Source organism: Mobula birostris, chromosome 7, assembly GCF_030028105.1.
Source record: "Mobula birostris isolate sMobBir1 chromosome 7, sMobBir1.hap1, whole genome shotgun sequence".
NCBI classification, from domain to species: Eukaryota; Metazoa; Chordata; class Chondrichthyes; order Myliobatiformes; family Myliobatidae; genus Mobula; species Mobula birostris.
In genome coordinates, this window is record NC_092376.1 from 27,912,574 (window position 1) to 27,925,216 (window position 12,643).

General features: G+C 41.2%; 1 protein-coding gene across 1 annotated transcript in view; it reads right to left on the minus strand.

Moving 5' to 3' along the window:
* The window catches only part of plekhb1 (pleckstrin homology domain containing B1), a 116,591-nt gene that overhangs the window by 3,986 nt on the left and 99,962 nt on the right, over positions 1-12,643 (minus strand). The window contains exon 5 of the mRNA XM_072262809.1: positions 2,758-2,860. Coding sequence (XP_072118910.1) covers positions 2,758-2,860 — 103 coding nt within the window. The remainder of the gene's footprint in view (positions 1-2,757; positions 2,861-12,643) is intronic.

The window sequence follows — 12,643 nt, forward strand, 5'->3', positions numbered from 1 at the left end:
ATTCACATGTTTCTGACTGTAAGGGACCTACATTTGTCTTAACCAATCTTTTTCTTTTCACATATCTCTAAAAGCTTTTACAGTCAGTTTTTATGTTCCCTGCCAGCTTTCTCTCATAATCTTTTTTCCCTTTCCTAATTAAGCCTTTGTCCTCCTCTGCTGGACTCTGAATTTCTCCCAGTCCTCAGGTGTGCCGCTTTTTCTGGCTAATTTGTATGTTTCTTCTTTGGAATTGATACTATCTCTGATTTCCCTTGTCAGCCATGGGTGCACTACCTTCCCTGGTTTATTCTTTTGCCAAACTACGATGAACAATTGTAGTTCATCCATGCGATCTTTAAATGCTTGCCATTGCATATCCACCGTCAACCCTTCATTTGCCTGTCTATCTTAGCTAATTCATGTCTCATACCTTCAAAGTTACCCTTCTTTAAATTCAGAACCCTTGTTTCTGAATTAACTATATCACTCTCCATCTTAATGAAGAATTCCACCGTATTATGGTCACTCTTACCCAAGGGGCCTCGCACGACAAGATTGCTAACTAACTCTTCCTCATTGCTCAATTGACATCCATGGCATTGTATGGAAAAGATCTGGCAACAAAACAATCACAGTTATCTTGACTATACCTCTTCCAATTCTGTCTCATACAAAAATGCTATTCCCTTTTCTCAATTCCCTTGTTTCTGCCGCATCTTTTCCCAGGATGCTGCTTTCCTTTGCAGGACATCTGAAATGTCTTCCTTCTTCAAAGAACAGGCTTTCCCTTCCTCTGCCATTGATGCTGTCCTCACCCAGATCTCCTCCATTTCTTGAACATCCATACTCATCCCATCTTCCCACCACCCTAACAGTGATAGAGTTCCTCTTGTCCATGCCTACCACCCCATGGGCCTCTTCATCCAAGACATCAGGCTCCACAACTTCCGCCATCTCCGGAGGGATTCTACTATCAAGTAAGTAAAGGGCTGGATCCGTCCTTGGCTACAACCCGGACTCTTTTAAGTTAGTGATGGAGAGGAGATCACTAAACAAACTGTTATCCATTAGGAACAATCTGCCACATCCTCCCCATGACCTACTGAATAAGCAGCAAAGCACTCTTTCAAACAGGCTCATTCAGCTCTGCTGTCACAAGGATTGTTACAGAAAATCTTTCCTACCAAATACAATAAGCATATACAACGGTTCGTCTCTGTGCGACAGGAGACCACACATCATAAAACAATAGTCTCCGCTTTATTATTTTGTACGTTATTATTGCATATTGGTAAATTATTATTATTCTGTGCATTATTATTAGTTAAGTCTGCACACTGCTAAGTGTGTTTTTAAATGTGCTGCTGTAACAAAAGAATTTCCCACTCGGGATCAATAAAGTACTTATTATTATTAGTAGTGGAAGTAGTAGTAGCATCTTTACTAACCCCTCCACTTTTCACAGGGATCACTCCCTCCGTGATTCCCTTGTTCATTCATCCCTCCCCACTAATCTCCCTCCTGCCTCTTATCCCTGCAGGCAGCCTAAGTGCTACACGTGCCCATGCACCTCCTCCCTCACCTCCACTCAGGGCCCCAAACAGTCCTTCCAGGTGAGATCTGCAAAACTTCTGGGGTCGACTATTGTATCCAGTGCTCCTGATGCAGTCTCCTCTACAATGGTGAGACTTGTCATAAATTGGGTGACCGTTTCGTTGGGCACCTCTGCTCTATCCATCTAAAGCGAAACTTCCCAGTGGCTAAACATTCTAATTTCAATTCCCATTCCCATTCTGACATGGCTACGGCCTCCTCTTGTGCCAAAATGAGGTTGCCCCCAGGGTGGAGGAGCAATACCTTGTATTCTGTCTGGGTAGTCTCCAACCTGATGGCATTAAAATCAATTTCTCCTTCCAGTAAAAAAAATGCCCCATCCTCCTCTCTTTTTCTATTCCCCACCCTGGTCTCTTATCTCTTTCCCTGGTTCCCTTCCTCCTTCCCTTTCTCCTGTGGTCCACTCTCCTTTCCTATCAGATTTCTTCCTCTCCAGCCCTTTACCTTTCCTACCACCTGGCTTCAACCCATCACCTTCCAGCTATCCTCCCCGCTCTTCCCCCACCTTTTTATTCTGCATCTTCCCCTTTTCTTTCCAGCCCTGAAGAAGTGTCTTGGCCTGAAACATTAACTGTTTATTTATTTCCATGGATGCTGCCTGACCTGCTGAGCTCCTCCAGCTTTTTTGTATCTGTTGCTTTGGATTTCCAGCATCTGTAGAACTCCCCATGTTACTGAGTGCTAACAGATAGGTTCACACCCTAAAATGCTATTTACAAGGTCTCTAATCCAGGCACCTCAAGTTAAAGGTAGTCATGGAAAATTAACATTTTCAAGATATGTGTCAAGCAAATAAGTGTGGTAGCTTTTATTCTGCAAAGATACTTAGACTCATCCACAGAGCACAATACCAGGACTGAGTTGCAGTTGCTTGAAATTGGCTACCTCTACTTACACTAATTTTGCCATTTTATGTGAAATCAATATCAGCAAGCAGTAAAGATGCAGATAACATCACAAGGTTATGCCTGCTTATTAGAAAAAGACTATATGACATAAGAGCAGAGCCAGGCCATTCAGACCATTGAGTCTGCTCGAAGCAGGAGAACATCAAGTTATCAAAATGATTAAATACTATAAGTACTTGAAAACTTAAATCAATTGACTGATGTTTGACAACAAATTATGTCAAGTTGCGTAACAGGACTTTAAATGCTGTACCTGGATACTGATAGGCACGGTTCCTTGGATTGATGTAGATGGTGTTAAACGCATTTGGAGCAATGGTTTGATAATGATCATCAGCAGGATCATACACAGATACCTTGTAAACAGAATAATTTATTAAACATTATTGAGCTTTACAATGCAAAAAGACCAAGAGACATTTTATTTTCAGAGACTACATGCAGTTATTACATACAGGGTCAAAATGATTACCTGCTGATACTAAGCAGTAGTTAAATGTATTGATTGAGTTATGGAGCTTAAAAGACAAGGTGCAAATTACTGTCTTTTTAACTTACCTGTTTCTAATGGGTAGAATAGTGCAAGATAAATAATCAGGTCATTATGAATACCTACTTTAAAAACCATCCAAGTCGCTTGTGGACCTGGAAAGGTCCAGATGATAACACTAGAAATCAAATTGACTTTATTACTATGAACCAAAGATTTAGAAACTCAGTGACTCAATGCAAAACATATCCAGGTGCAGACTGTAATAGTGACCTTAACCCAGTAATATGTCATGTAAAAGTAAAACTTAAAAGACTAAGGAAGCAAATACCTGAACAATCCCTTGACTACTTGCAATTAATTAAAGAAGAAAACTTATGACAAAAATTTACAATTGAAGTAAGGAATAGATTTCAAAGTCTAGAAATAGAATCTGTTGAAGATGACAGCAATCATGTAGAAATGAAATTTAACTCTCTAAAGGATGCCTTGGTAGAATCAGCAAAGTCAGTGATTCCTAAAAAAGAAAAAAGCACAAAGAAAAAATGGATGACAGATGAAATCAAAAATCTAATGGAAGAAAGGAGACAGAAGAAAGCGAATCCAATAGAATATAAGTCCTTAGATAAAAAAGTTAAAAGCTTATGTCAAAAAGCCAAAGAAAAATGGTCAAACCAGGAATGTGAGCGAATAGAAAGAATCCCTATTACTGATCCAAAAAGGTTACATCAACAAATCAAGAATATCTCTGGTAAAAAGCTCCTCTGTTCTTCAGGTGGATGTTTGAAAGCAAAGGACAGTACCATTATCACGGAAAAAGATGAGATTATGAACAGATGGACTGAGTATATTCAGGAATTGTTTGAAGATGATTGAGGAGAAAAACCAGAAATTAAGAAAAAACATTGAAGGTCCAAGCATTTTAAAATCTGAAGTTCGTAAGGCAATAAATAAGATGAAGAAAGGAAAGGCAGCTATCTAATAATTGCCCTTGAAGATTATGGAATTGAAAAACGTACTGATTTAACCAATGACATTTATGAGACTGGATATAATACTAGAAGATGAAAAAAATCAGTATTTATCAGTCTTCCTAAGAAAGCTGGAGCAATAGAATGTGAATTACATAGGACCATAAGTTTAATGAGTCATATCACCAAGATACTTCTAAGAATTTTGATGACAAGAGCTAAAAGGAAGATACAAGCTGAAATAGGCAAAGAACAATGTGGTTTTGTGAAAGACAAAGGTACAAGAAACGCAATATTGATGTTAAGGATACTATCAGAACGAGCTATTCAAGTGCAAAAAGATTTGTTTGTTTGTTTTATCAACTACACAAAAGCATTTGATAAAGTGAAGCACAATAAGTTATTTGAAATATTACAGAAAACTCTAGGTCTAGATTCGAAAGACCTCCACCTCATCAGAAATCTGTACTGGGAACAAACTGTCGCTGTAAGAATAGATGGAGAAGTGAGTCAGTTTACGAAAATCAAGAGAGGCGTTAGACAAGAGTGTGTTTTCTTCCCTGATTTATTTAATGTGTACAGTGAAACAATATTACAAAAAATAAGAGACATCTTGGGAATCAAAGTTGGCAGTGAAACATCAATAATTTCAGATATGCAGATGACACTGTGTTAATTGCAAGTACGGAGGAAGAACTACAAAACTTAATTGATATAATTGTTGAAGAAAGTGCAAAAATGGGTCTATCTATCAATTGCAAAAAGACAGAATGTATAGTGATATCCAAAAAGAAGGAGAATCCTATCTGCAGGCTGAGAATAAATGGGGAAGACATAAAACAAGTAAAGAATTTTTGCTACTTAGGAAGCTGGGTGACATCAGATGGCAGGTGTGACTTGGCCATCAAAAGAAGAATAGGGATGGCAAAAGACACCTTTACGAGAATGAAGAGTATACTGACCAATACTAAACTAGGCATGACAACCTGCCTCAGAGTACTGAAATGTTACGTTTATCCAGTTATGTTATATGGCTCAGAATGTTGGACGATATCTAGTAACATGAGGAAACGAATTGTAGCAGCAGAAATGTGGTTTTTGAGGAGGATGCAAAGAATATCATGGATGAAACGAATATCTAACGAGGATGTCATGAACAGAGCAAACACAAAATGAGAAATAATGTATGAGGTCATGAAAAGGCAACATAACTTCATTGGACATGTGATTAGGAAAGAAGAGTTAGAATGCACGGTAATTATGGGAAAAATTGAAGGGAAGAAAGCAAGAGGAAGACAAAGACAAATGATGATGGAGACAACAGCCAGAGAATTGGAAATGAATACCAATGAATTGATCCACTTGACCCGAAACAGGAGTGTGTGGGCCATGGCAGTCAAAGCTCAAACTGGGCACGGCACCTGATGATGATGATGAAGATGCTTCTAATACAAGTAGCAGAACTTGTGAATATTTCTGGAGGAAGATAGCAATATATGCTCTGACTGGCTGTAAATGCAATTTTTCAGTTCAAGGTCCTTTATTATTACGTAGATTTTACTTTTGTCTTGCCTTCCATTTGTTTACTTTTCAATCCTTATGGCTTAAGTATTTTTGTGGCTACAACTCTAAGGTTGGGTGTCAGGGTGGAGATAGGTCTTTACCAAAGGAGGTGTAAGCTGCTTCTTCCCTCCGCAAACCTGCAGGTCACCCTTGGTATTACCTGCTTAGCTCCATGATCAGGGTCATGTGAAGCCATGGGAGCAGGTGGTGGATGGTCGTATGAGCAGCTGGTGTATATCACAAGTCTTGGTTTATGTGACCACTGATACCAGGCAGACAATCTCCGAAGAGTATTGATAATGGTTGTGGTCACACATCTTGTAAAGACACTGTCCAGAAGAAGGCAATGGCAAACCATTTCTGCAGAATTTGCCAAGAACAATCATGGTCAATAGACATTGATCGCCCACATCATACGACATGGCACATGATGGGTATGATGACGATGAATTCTAAGGTGAGTTGGGACACCCAAGAAAGTAAATAGAAAACCTTTTTCTAAAGTTTCATTGGTGCTACCATTTCATCACCAGGAGGAACAAAGCTGAATATCCTGTACCAAGCAACTCAATGCCAAACACATTGAACTGCAAGGTTTGGGCAGCATTCCAGATTAGCCACCAGGAACAGTTAACATAATACACAAGAAGGTCTTCTCCCTATCTGTGCCAGATAGGTCTATCAATGATAGCAACAATAGGAGTGACCATGGCACATGCTTTGTGGAGACAAAGTCCTGTCTTCACACTGAGGGCACATCTACTGTGTTATGTGATACTATGGGTTGGAGTCCTTCTCATTTAGAATACTCAATTTGGTAACATAAAACAAAACATACCCTCATGAAGGGCTCTGGAACATCAATGGACATGGACATTACCATAATTTGTGACCTTCTAGCCCACATCTCCTTCACACCACCATTATTATCAAAGCATGTCATCCCCTGAAGTTACTGATGACAGTATCTCCAGCCCCTGCCATCTCAAACTAAAAGTGGTCAAGGGAAGATGATTGAGCCCTGGTTCACAGGGAAGAGCAGAAGGGATTGCTGGGAGCAGCACCCGGATAACCTAAAACTGAGAACCAACCTAGTGAAGTATAGCACAGAGCTATGTACACGCTATACATTAAAACCAGCACGTAATGGATAGCTCTAAGCAATCTCACAGCCAACAGATCAGATCGAAGTTCTGCGATATTGCCAAATTTAGAAGTGTACAATGGTGGACAGTTAAGCAAGGGATTCCAAAAACTCAAGGATATCTGGGCCTAGCTTGTGAGGACTAAGGACTAGAGAGAAATATTCATGGCCATATTGGGTCAAAGGTCCACTTCAGCTTCTGCCTATCTCAGGAGCCAGTTAGCATCAGTACAATTCACTCCACATGATACCAAGAAACAGCTGAAAGCACTGGATGGAGCAAAGGCAATGGGACTGGACAACATCCCAGTTGTGGATCTGAAAAAACAGTGTTCCAGGACTAGTTGCAACTCTAGCCTAGTAGTTTCAATTCGATTACAAAAATGTAACTGTAAAGTGATGGAAGGTGTTGTCAAGTGTCAAAAAAAGAAACAATAGAGCACAGCTTCCCCTTTGCTAAGGCCACTCCTTCCCAGACCACAGCCCTGCTCCAAAAGCTGAGTTCCAGAAGTGAGAGGAGAGTGATTGCCATTGACATTAGGATAACATTTGGCTGAATGTGGCATCAAAGTGCCCTGGTAATACTGAATGCAATGGGCATCCGAGGGAAAACATTCTGATATTTGGAGAGGCTCTTGACATGAAGGAAAATGATTGATAGAGGCCAAGTATCCCAATCCCTGGACATCCTCAACCCAACCGTGTTGATCAGTTCATCAATGACCTTCTTTCTCAAGGACCGAAGTGGACATGTTCAGTTGATGATTTCACAATGTTGAATTCTATTTGTAACGCATCAGCAAATAAAGCAGATTAGTACAAAGACAAGTTTATTAATAAGGTGGATGAATTGAAAGTGCAGATTGTTATTAATGATTATGATATAATTGGGATCACAGAGACATGGCTCCAGGGTGACCAGGGATGGGAGCTCAACGTTCAGGGATATTCAATATTCAGGAGGGATAGACATGAAGGAAGGGGAGGTGGGGTGGCGTTGCTGGTTAAAGAAGAGATTAATGCAGTAGAAAGGAAGGACATAAGCCGGGAAGATGTGGAATCGATATGGGTAGAGCTGCGTAACACTAAGGGGCAGAAGACGCTGGTGGGAGTTGTGTACAGGCCACCTAACAGTAGTAGTGAGGTCGGAGATGGTATTAAACAGGAAATTAGAAATGCGTGCAATAAAGGAACAGCAGTTATAATGGGTGACTTCAATCTACATGTAGATTGGGTGAACCAAATTGGTAAAGGTGCTGAGGAAGAGGATTTCTTGGAATGTATGCGGGATGGTTTTTTGAACCAACATGTCGAGGAACCAACTAGAGAGCAGGCTATTCTGGACTGGGTTTTGAGCAATGAGGAAGGGTTAATTAGCGATCTTGTCGTGAGAGGCCCCTTGGGTAAGAGTGACCATAATATGGTGGAATTCTTCATTAAGATGGAGAGTGACATAGTTAATTCAGAAACAAAGGTTCTGAACTTAAAGAGGGGTAACTTTGAAGGTATGAGACGTGAATTAGCTAAGATAGACTGGCAAATGACACTTAAAGGATTGACGGTGGATATGCAATGGCAAGCATTTAAAGGTTGCATGGATGAACTGCAACAAATGTTCATCCCAGTTTGGCAAAAGAATAAATCAAGGAAGGTAGTGCACCCGTGGCTGACAAGAGAAATTAAGGATAGTATCAATTCCAAAGAAGAAGCATACAAATTAGCCAGAGAAAGTGGCTCACCTGAGGACTGGGAGAAATTCAGAGTTCAGCAGAGGAGGACAAAGGGCTTAATTAGGAAGGGGAAAAAAGATTATGAGAGAAAACTGGCAGGAAACATAAAAACGGACTGTAAAAGCTTTTATAGATATGTAAAAAGGAAAAGACTGGTAAAGACAAATGTAGGTCCCCTGCAGACAGAAACAGGTGAATTGATTATGGGGAGCAAGGACATGACAGACCAATTGAATAATTACTTTGGTTGTGTCTTCACTAAGGAGGACATAAATAATCTTCCAGAAATAGTAGGGGACAGAGGGTCCAGTGAGATGGAGGAACTGAGCGAAATACATGTTAGTAGGGAAGTGGTGTTAGGTAAATTGAAGGGATTGAAGGCAGATAAATCCCCAGGGCCAGGTGGTCTGCATCCCAGGGTGCTTAAGGAAGTAGCCCAAGAAATAGTGGATGCATTAGTGATAATTTTTCAAAACTCGTTAGATTCTGGACTAGTTCCTGAGGATTGGAGGGTGGCTAATGTAACTCCACTTTTTAAAAAAGGAGGGAGAGAGAAACCGGGGAATTATAGACCGGTTAGCCTAACGTCGGTGGTGGGGAAACTGCTGGAGTCAGTTATCAAGGATGTGATAACAGCACGTTTGGAAAGCAGTGAAATGATCGGGCAAAGTCAGCATGGATTTGTGAAAGGAAAATCATGTCTGACGAATCTCATAGAATTTTTTGAGGATGTAACTAGTAGAGTGGATAGGGGAGAACCAGTGGATGTGGTATATTTGAATTTTCAGAAGGCTTTTGACAAGGTCCCACACAGGAGATTAGTGTGCAAACTTAAAGCACACGGTATTGGGGGTAAGGTATTGGTGTGGGTGGAGAGTTGGTTAGCAGACAGGAAGCAAAGAGTGGGAATAAACGGGACCTTTTCAGAATGGCAGGCGGTGACTAGTGGGGTACCGCAAGGCTCAGTGCTGGGACCCCAGTTGTTTACAATATATATTAATGACTTGGATGAGGGAATTAAATGCAGCATCTCCAAGTTTGTGGATGACACGAAGCTGGGTGGCAGTGTTAGCTGTGAGGAGGATGCTAAGAGGATGCAGGGTGACTTGGATAGGTTGGGTGAGTGGGCAAATTCATGGCAGATGCAAATTAATGTGGATAAATGTGAAGTTATCCACTTTGGTGGCAAAAATAGGAAAACAGATTATTATCTGAATGGTGGCCGATTAGGAAAAGGGGAGGTGCAACGAGACCTGGGTGTCATTATACACCAATCATTGAAAGTGGGCATGCAGGTACAGCAGACGGTGAAAAAGGCGAATGGTATGCTGGCATTTATAGCGAGAGGATTCGAGTACAGGAGCAGGGAGGTACTACTGTAGTTGTACAAGGCCTTGGTGAGACCACACCTAGAGTATTGTGTGCAGTTTTGGTCCCCTAATCTGAGGAAAGACATCCTTGCCATAGAGGGAGTACAAAGAAGGTTCACCAGATTGATTCCTGGGATGGCAGGACTTTCATACGAAGAAAGACTGGATGAACTGGGCTTGTACTTGTTGGAATTTAGAAGATTGAGGGGGGATCTGATTGAAACGTATAAGATCCTAAAGGGATTGGACAGGCTAGATGCAGGAAGATTGTTCCCGATGTTGGGGAAGTCCAGAACGAGGGGTCACAGTTTGAGGATAGAGGGGAAGCCTTTTAGGACCGAGATTAGGAAAAACTTCTTCACACAGAGAGTGGTGAATCTGTGGAATTCTCTGCCACAGGAAACAGTTGAGGCCAGTTCATTGGCTATATTTAAGAGGGAGTTAGATATGGCCCTTGTGGCTACGGGGGTCAGGGGGTATGGAGGGAAGGCTGGGGCGGTGTTCTGAGTTGGATGATCAGCCATGATCATAATAAATGGCGGTGCAGGCTCGAAGGGCCGAATGGCCTACTCCTGCACCTATTTTCTATGTATGTTTCTATTATCATGAACACAAGTACATGCGTGCACAGGTGCAGTGAAGAACATACTTGCAGCAACATCACAGGCAAATAGCATCAGATGCACATCATTCAGAAGAAAAACATAAATTATACATATTTTTTACAAGAATAAACAGAGTTCTTTGCAGTGCAAAGTGCTCATTGTGTTGGTATAGTGAGGTAATGTTTAGAGTTGTGGAGGTTGATTCAAGAGATGAATGGTTGATGTTTCAGTACCTCCTGCCCCACAGTAGTTTCAAGAAGACAGTATGGCCCAGATAATGGGGATTATTTGATGATAGATGTTGCACTGTTGAGGCAGTGCCTCATGTATATATTCCTGATAGTGGGGAGGCACGTAGCTGTGATATATTGAGCTGAGTTTATAACTCTCTGCAGCTTCTTAGCCTCCTGCGCATTTGAATTTGCCACACTTGACTATGCTGCAAGCAGTCAGGATACTCAAAGTTCCAAGTAATGTTATTGTCAAAGTACGTATACATTACCATATACTACCTTGAGATTCATTTTACTGCTTGCGTAATATTGTCTGGTAATTTTGTGGCACCAATGATGATCTCCCACTAGGGAAGGGGCTCCCAACCATTTTTTATGCCACGGTCCAATACCAATTAAGCAAGGGGTCTGTGTAAGCCCTGCACTAGAGAGAGGCTAAAAGGGGGGAATTTATCCTTGGAGTCAGAGCAAATGGCTGAAATAGTGAAAGAGCCCAAAGGATCATTGGGGACCCAAGTCACCCCAACCACAAACTGTTCCAGCTGCTACCATCCGGGAAACAGAACCGCAGCATGAAAGCCAGGACCAACAGGCTCCGGGACAGCTTCTTCCACCAGGCCATCAGACTGATTAATTCATGCTGATACAATTGTATTTCTATGCTATATTGACCGTCCTGTTGTACATACTATTTATTACAGGTTACTGTAATTTGCACATTGCACATTTAGATGGAGACAAAAGGTAAAGATTTTTACTCCTCATGTATGTGAAGGATGTAAGAAATAAAGTCAATTCAATTAAATAACATCAGTTTTACTGAGAAGGGTTTGTAGGATAGTGAAGGCAAAATGGGCACACTAATGTGCTGTAACATTTTGGGGTTAAGTAGGAGGTAGTGCTAGGTGTTCTGAAAAGCATTAACGTGGATCATTTCCCAAGGTCTGATGGCATTGTTGTAAGTATTAGCCTTCAATGATAAAGATCAGTTAGGCACAGAGAATATCTGTATTTGCTGATAAGTACGCTTATTGGCACATAAATTTACACCCTATTTACCTGTGTGTACACCCACTAGGTTTCCCCAGCTCTCCATGAACAGTCAAAGAATAAAAAAGTAACACTAAGGAAAAGAAGTCTATGCTGGGCAGGCATTCTTCTTGATCCCAAAGTAGTCTCCATGTTTCCGAAGTAGGGTTATCCACTTCTGCGATGATTGTCTCCACAGAGTTGTCGCTGTCTGTGCTGCCAAAATCCTCCATTGCTATCCTATTCCTTATCAGATCAATCTGTGATGTTTCAATCTCATTAGTTCAAGCTCATTTGACTGTCTCAGCTTCTCATTGGATCTTGTCCAAGGCTACAAGCAGTATTACCTTATGGCTCTTTCACCCAGACTTGTGCCCTAGGTAATGTCTTTTGTTACTTCCAACTCAGACTGGTTCAAACCAGTATCTGAAAATGATCTCAAACTTAACAGATCATCAGCAAAAAAACTCATTGTGCCCACGTTCATTCCCTCTGATTAAGTTATCCCTGAGCAAGAACAGGTTCATCAAACAGTTCACAGAATGCCGGCTGCAAGAACAGACTCACAAAATGGCCACCTCCGTTCCTGAGACCATATGGCAAGAACAAAGACTTTCCCTTTGTTTGTTTCCACTACCCTTGCCTCATTCCTGCTCGCTGATTTGTAGATTGTAGTTCTTTTTGGCCAACGGCATCAGCATATATCCCAGAATCTTGAAAGAAGCAAGTGAGAAGATGACTGAAGCTTTGACAAAGGCCTTTGTGTCCTCACTAGCAGCAGACAAGGACCCAGACAGCTGGAGAGTAGTAAATGTTGTGCCTTTGTTCCAGCAAGAAAATAGGGATAATCCATGAAACAAAAGGCCATTGAACTTCATGTCAGTGACAGGGAAGCTTTTGGAGAGGACACCGAAGGATAGGATCTTTGTGCATTTGAAAAGGCTTGGCTTGCTTAGAGAAAGTCAGTATGGCCTTGTGCATGCCTTACAAATTTGATCGTGTTT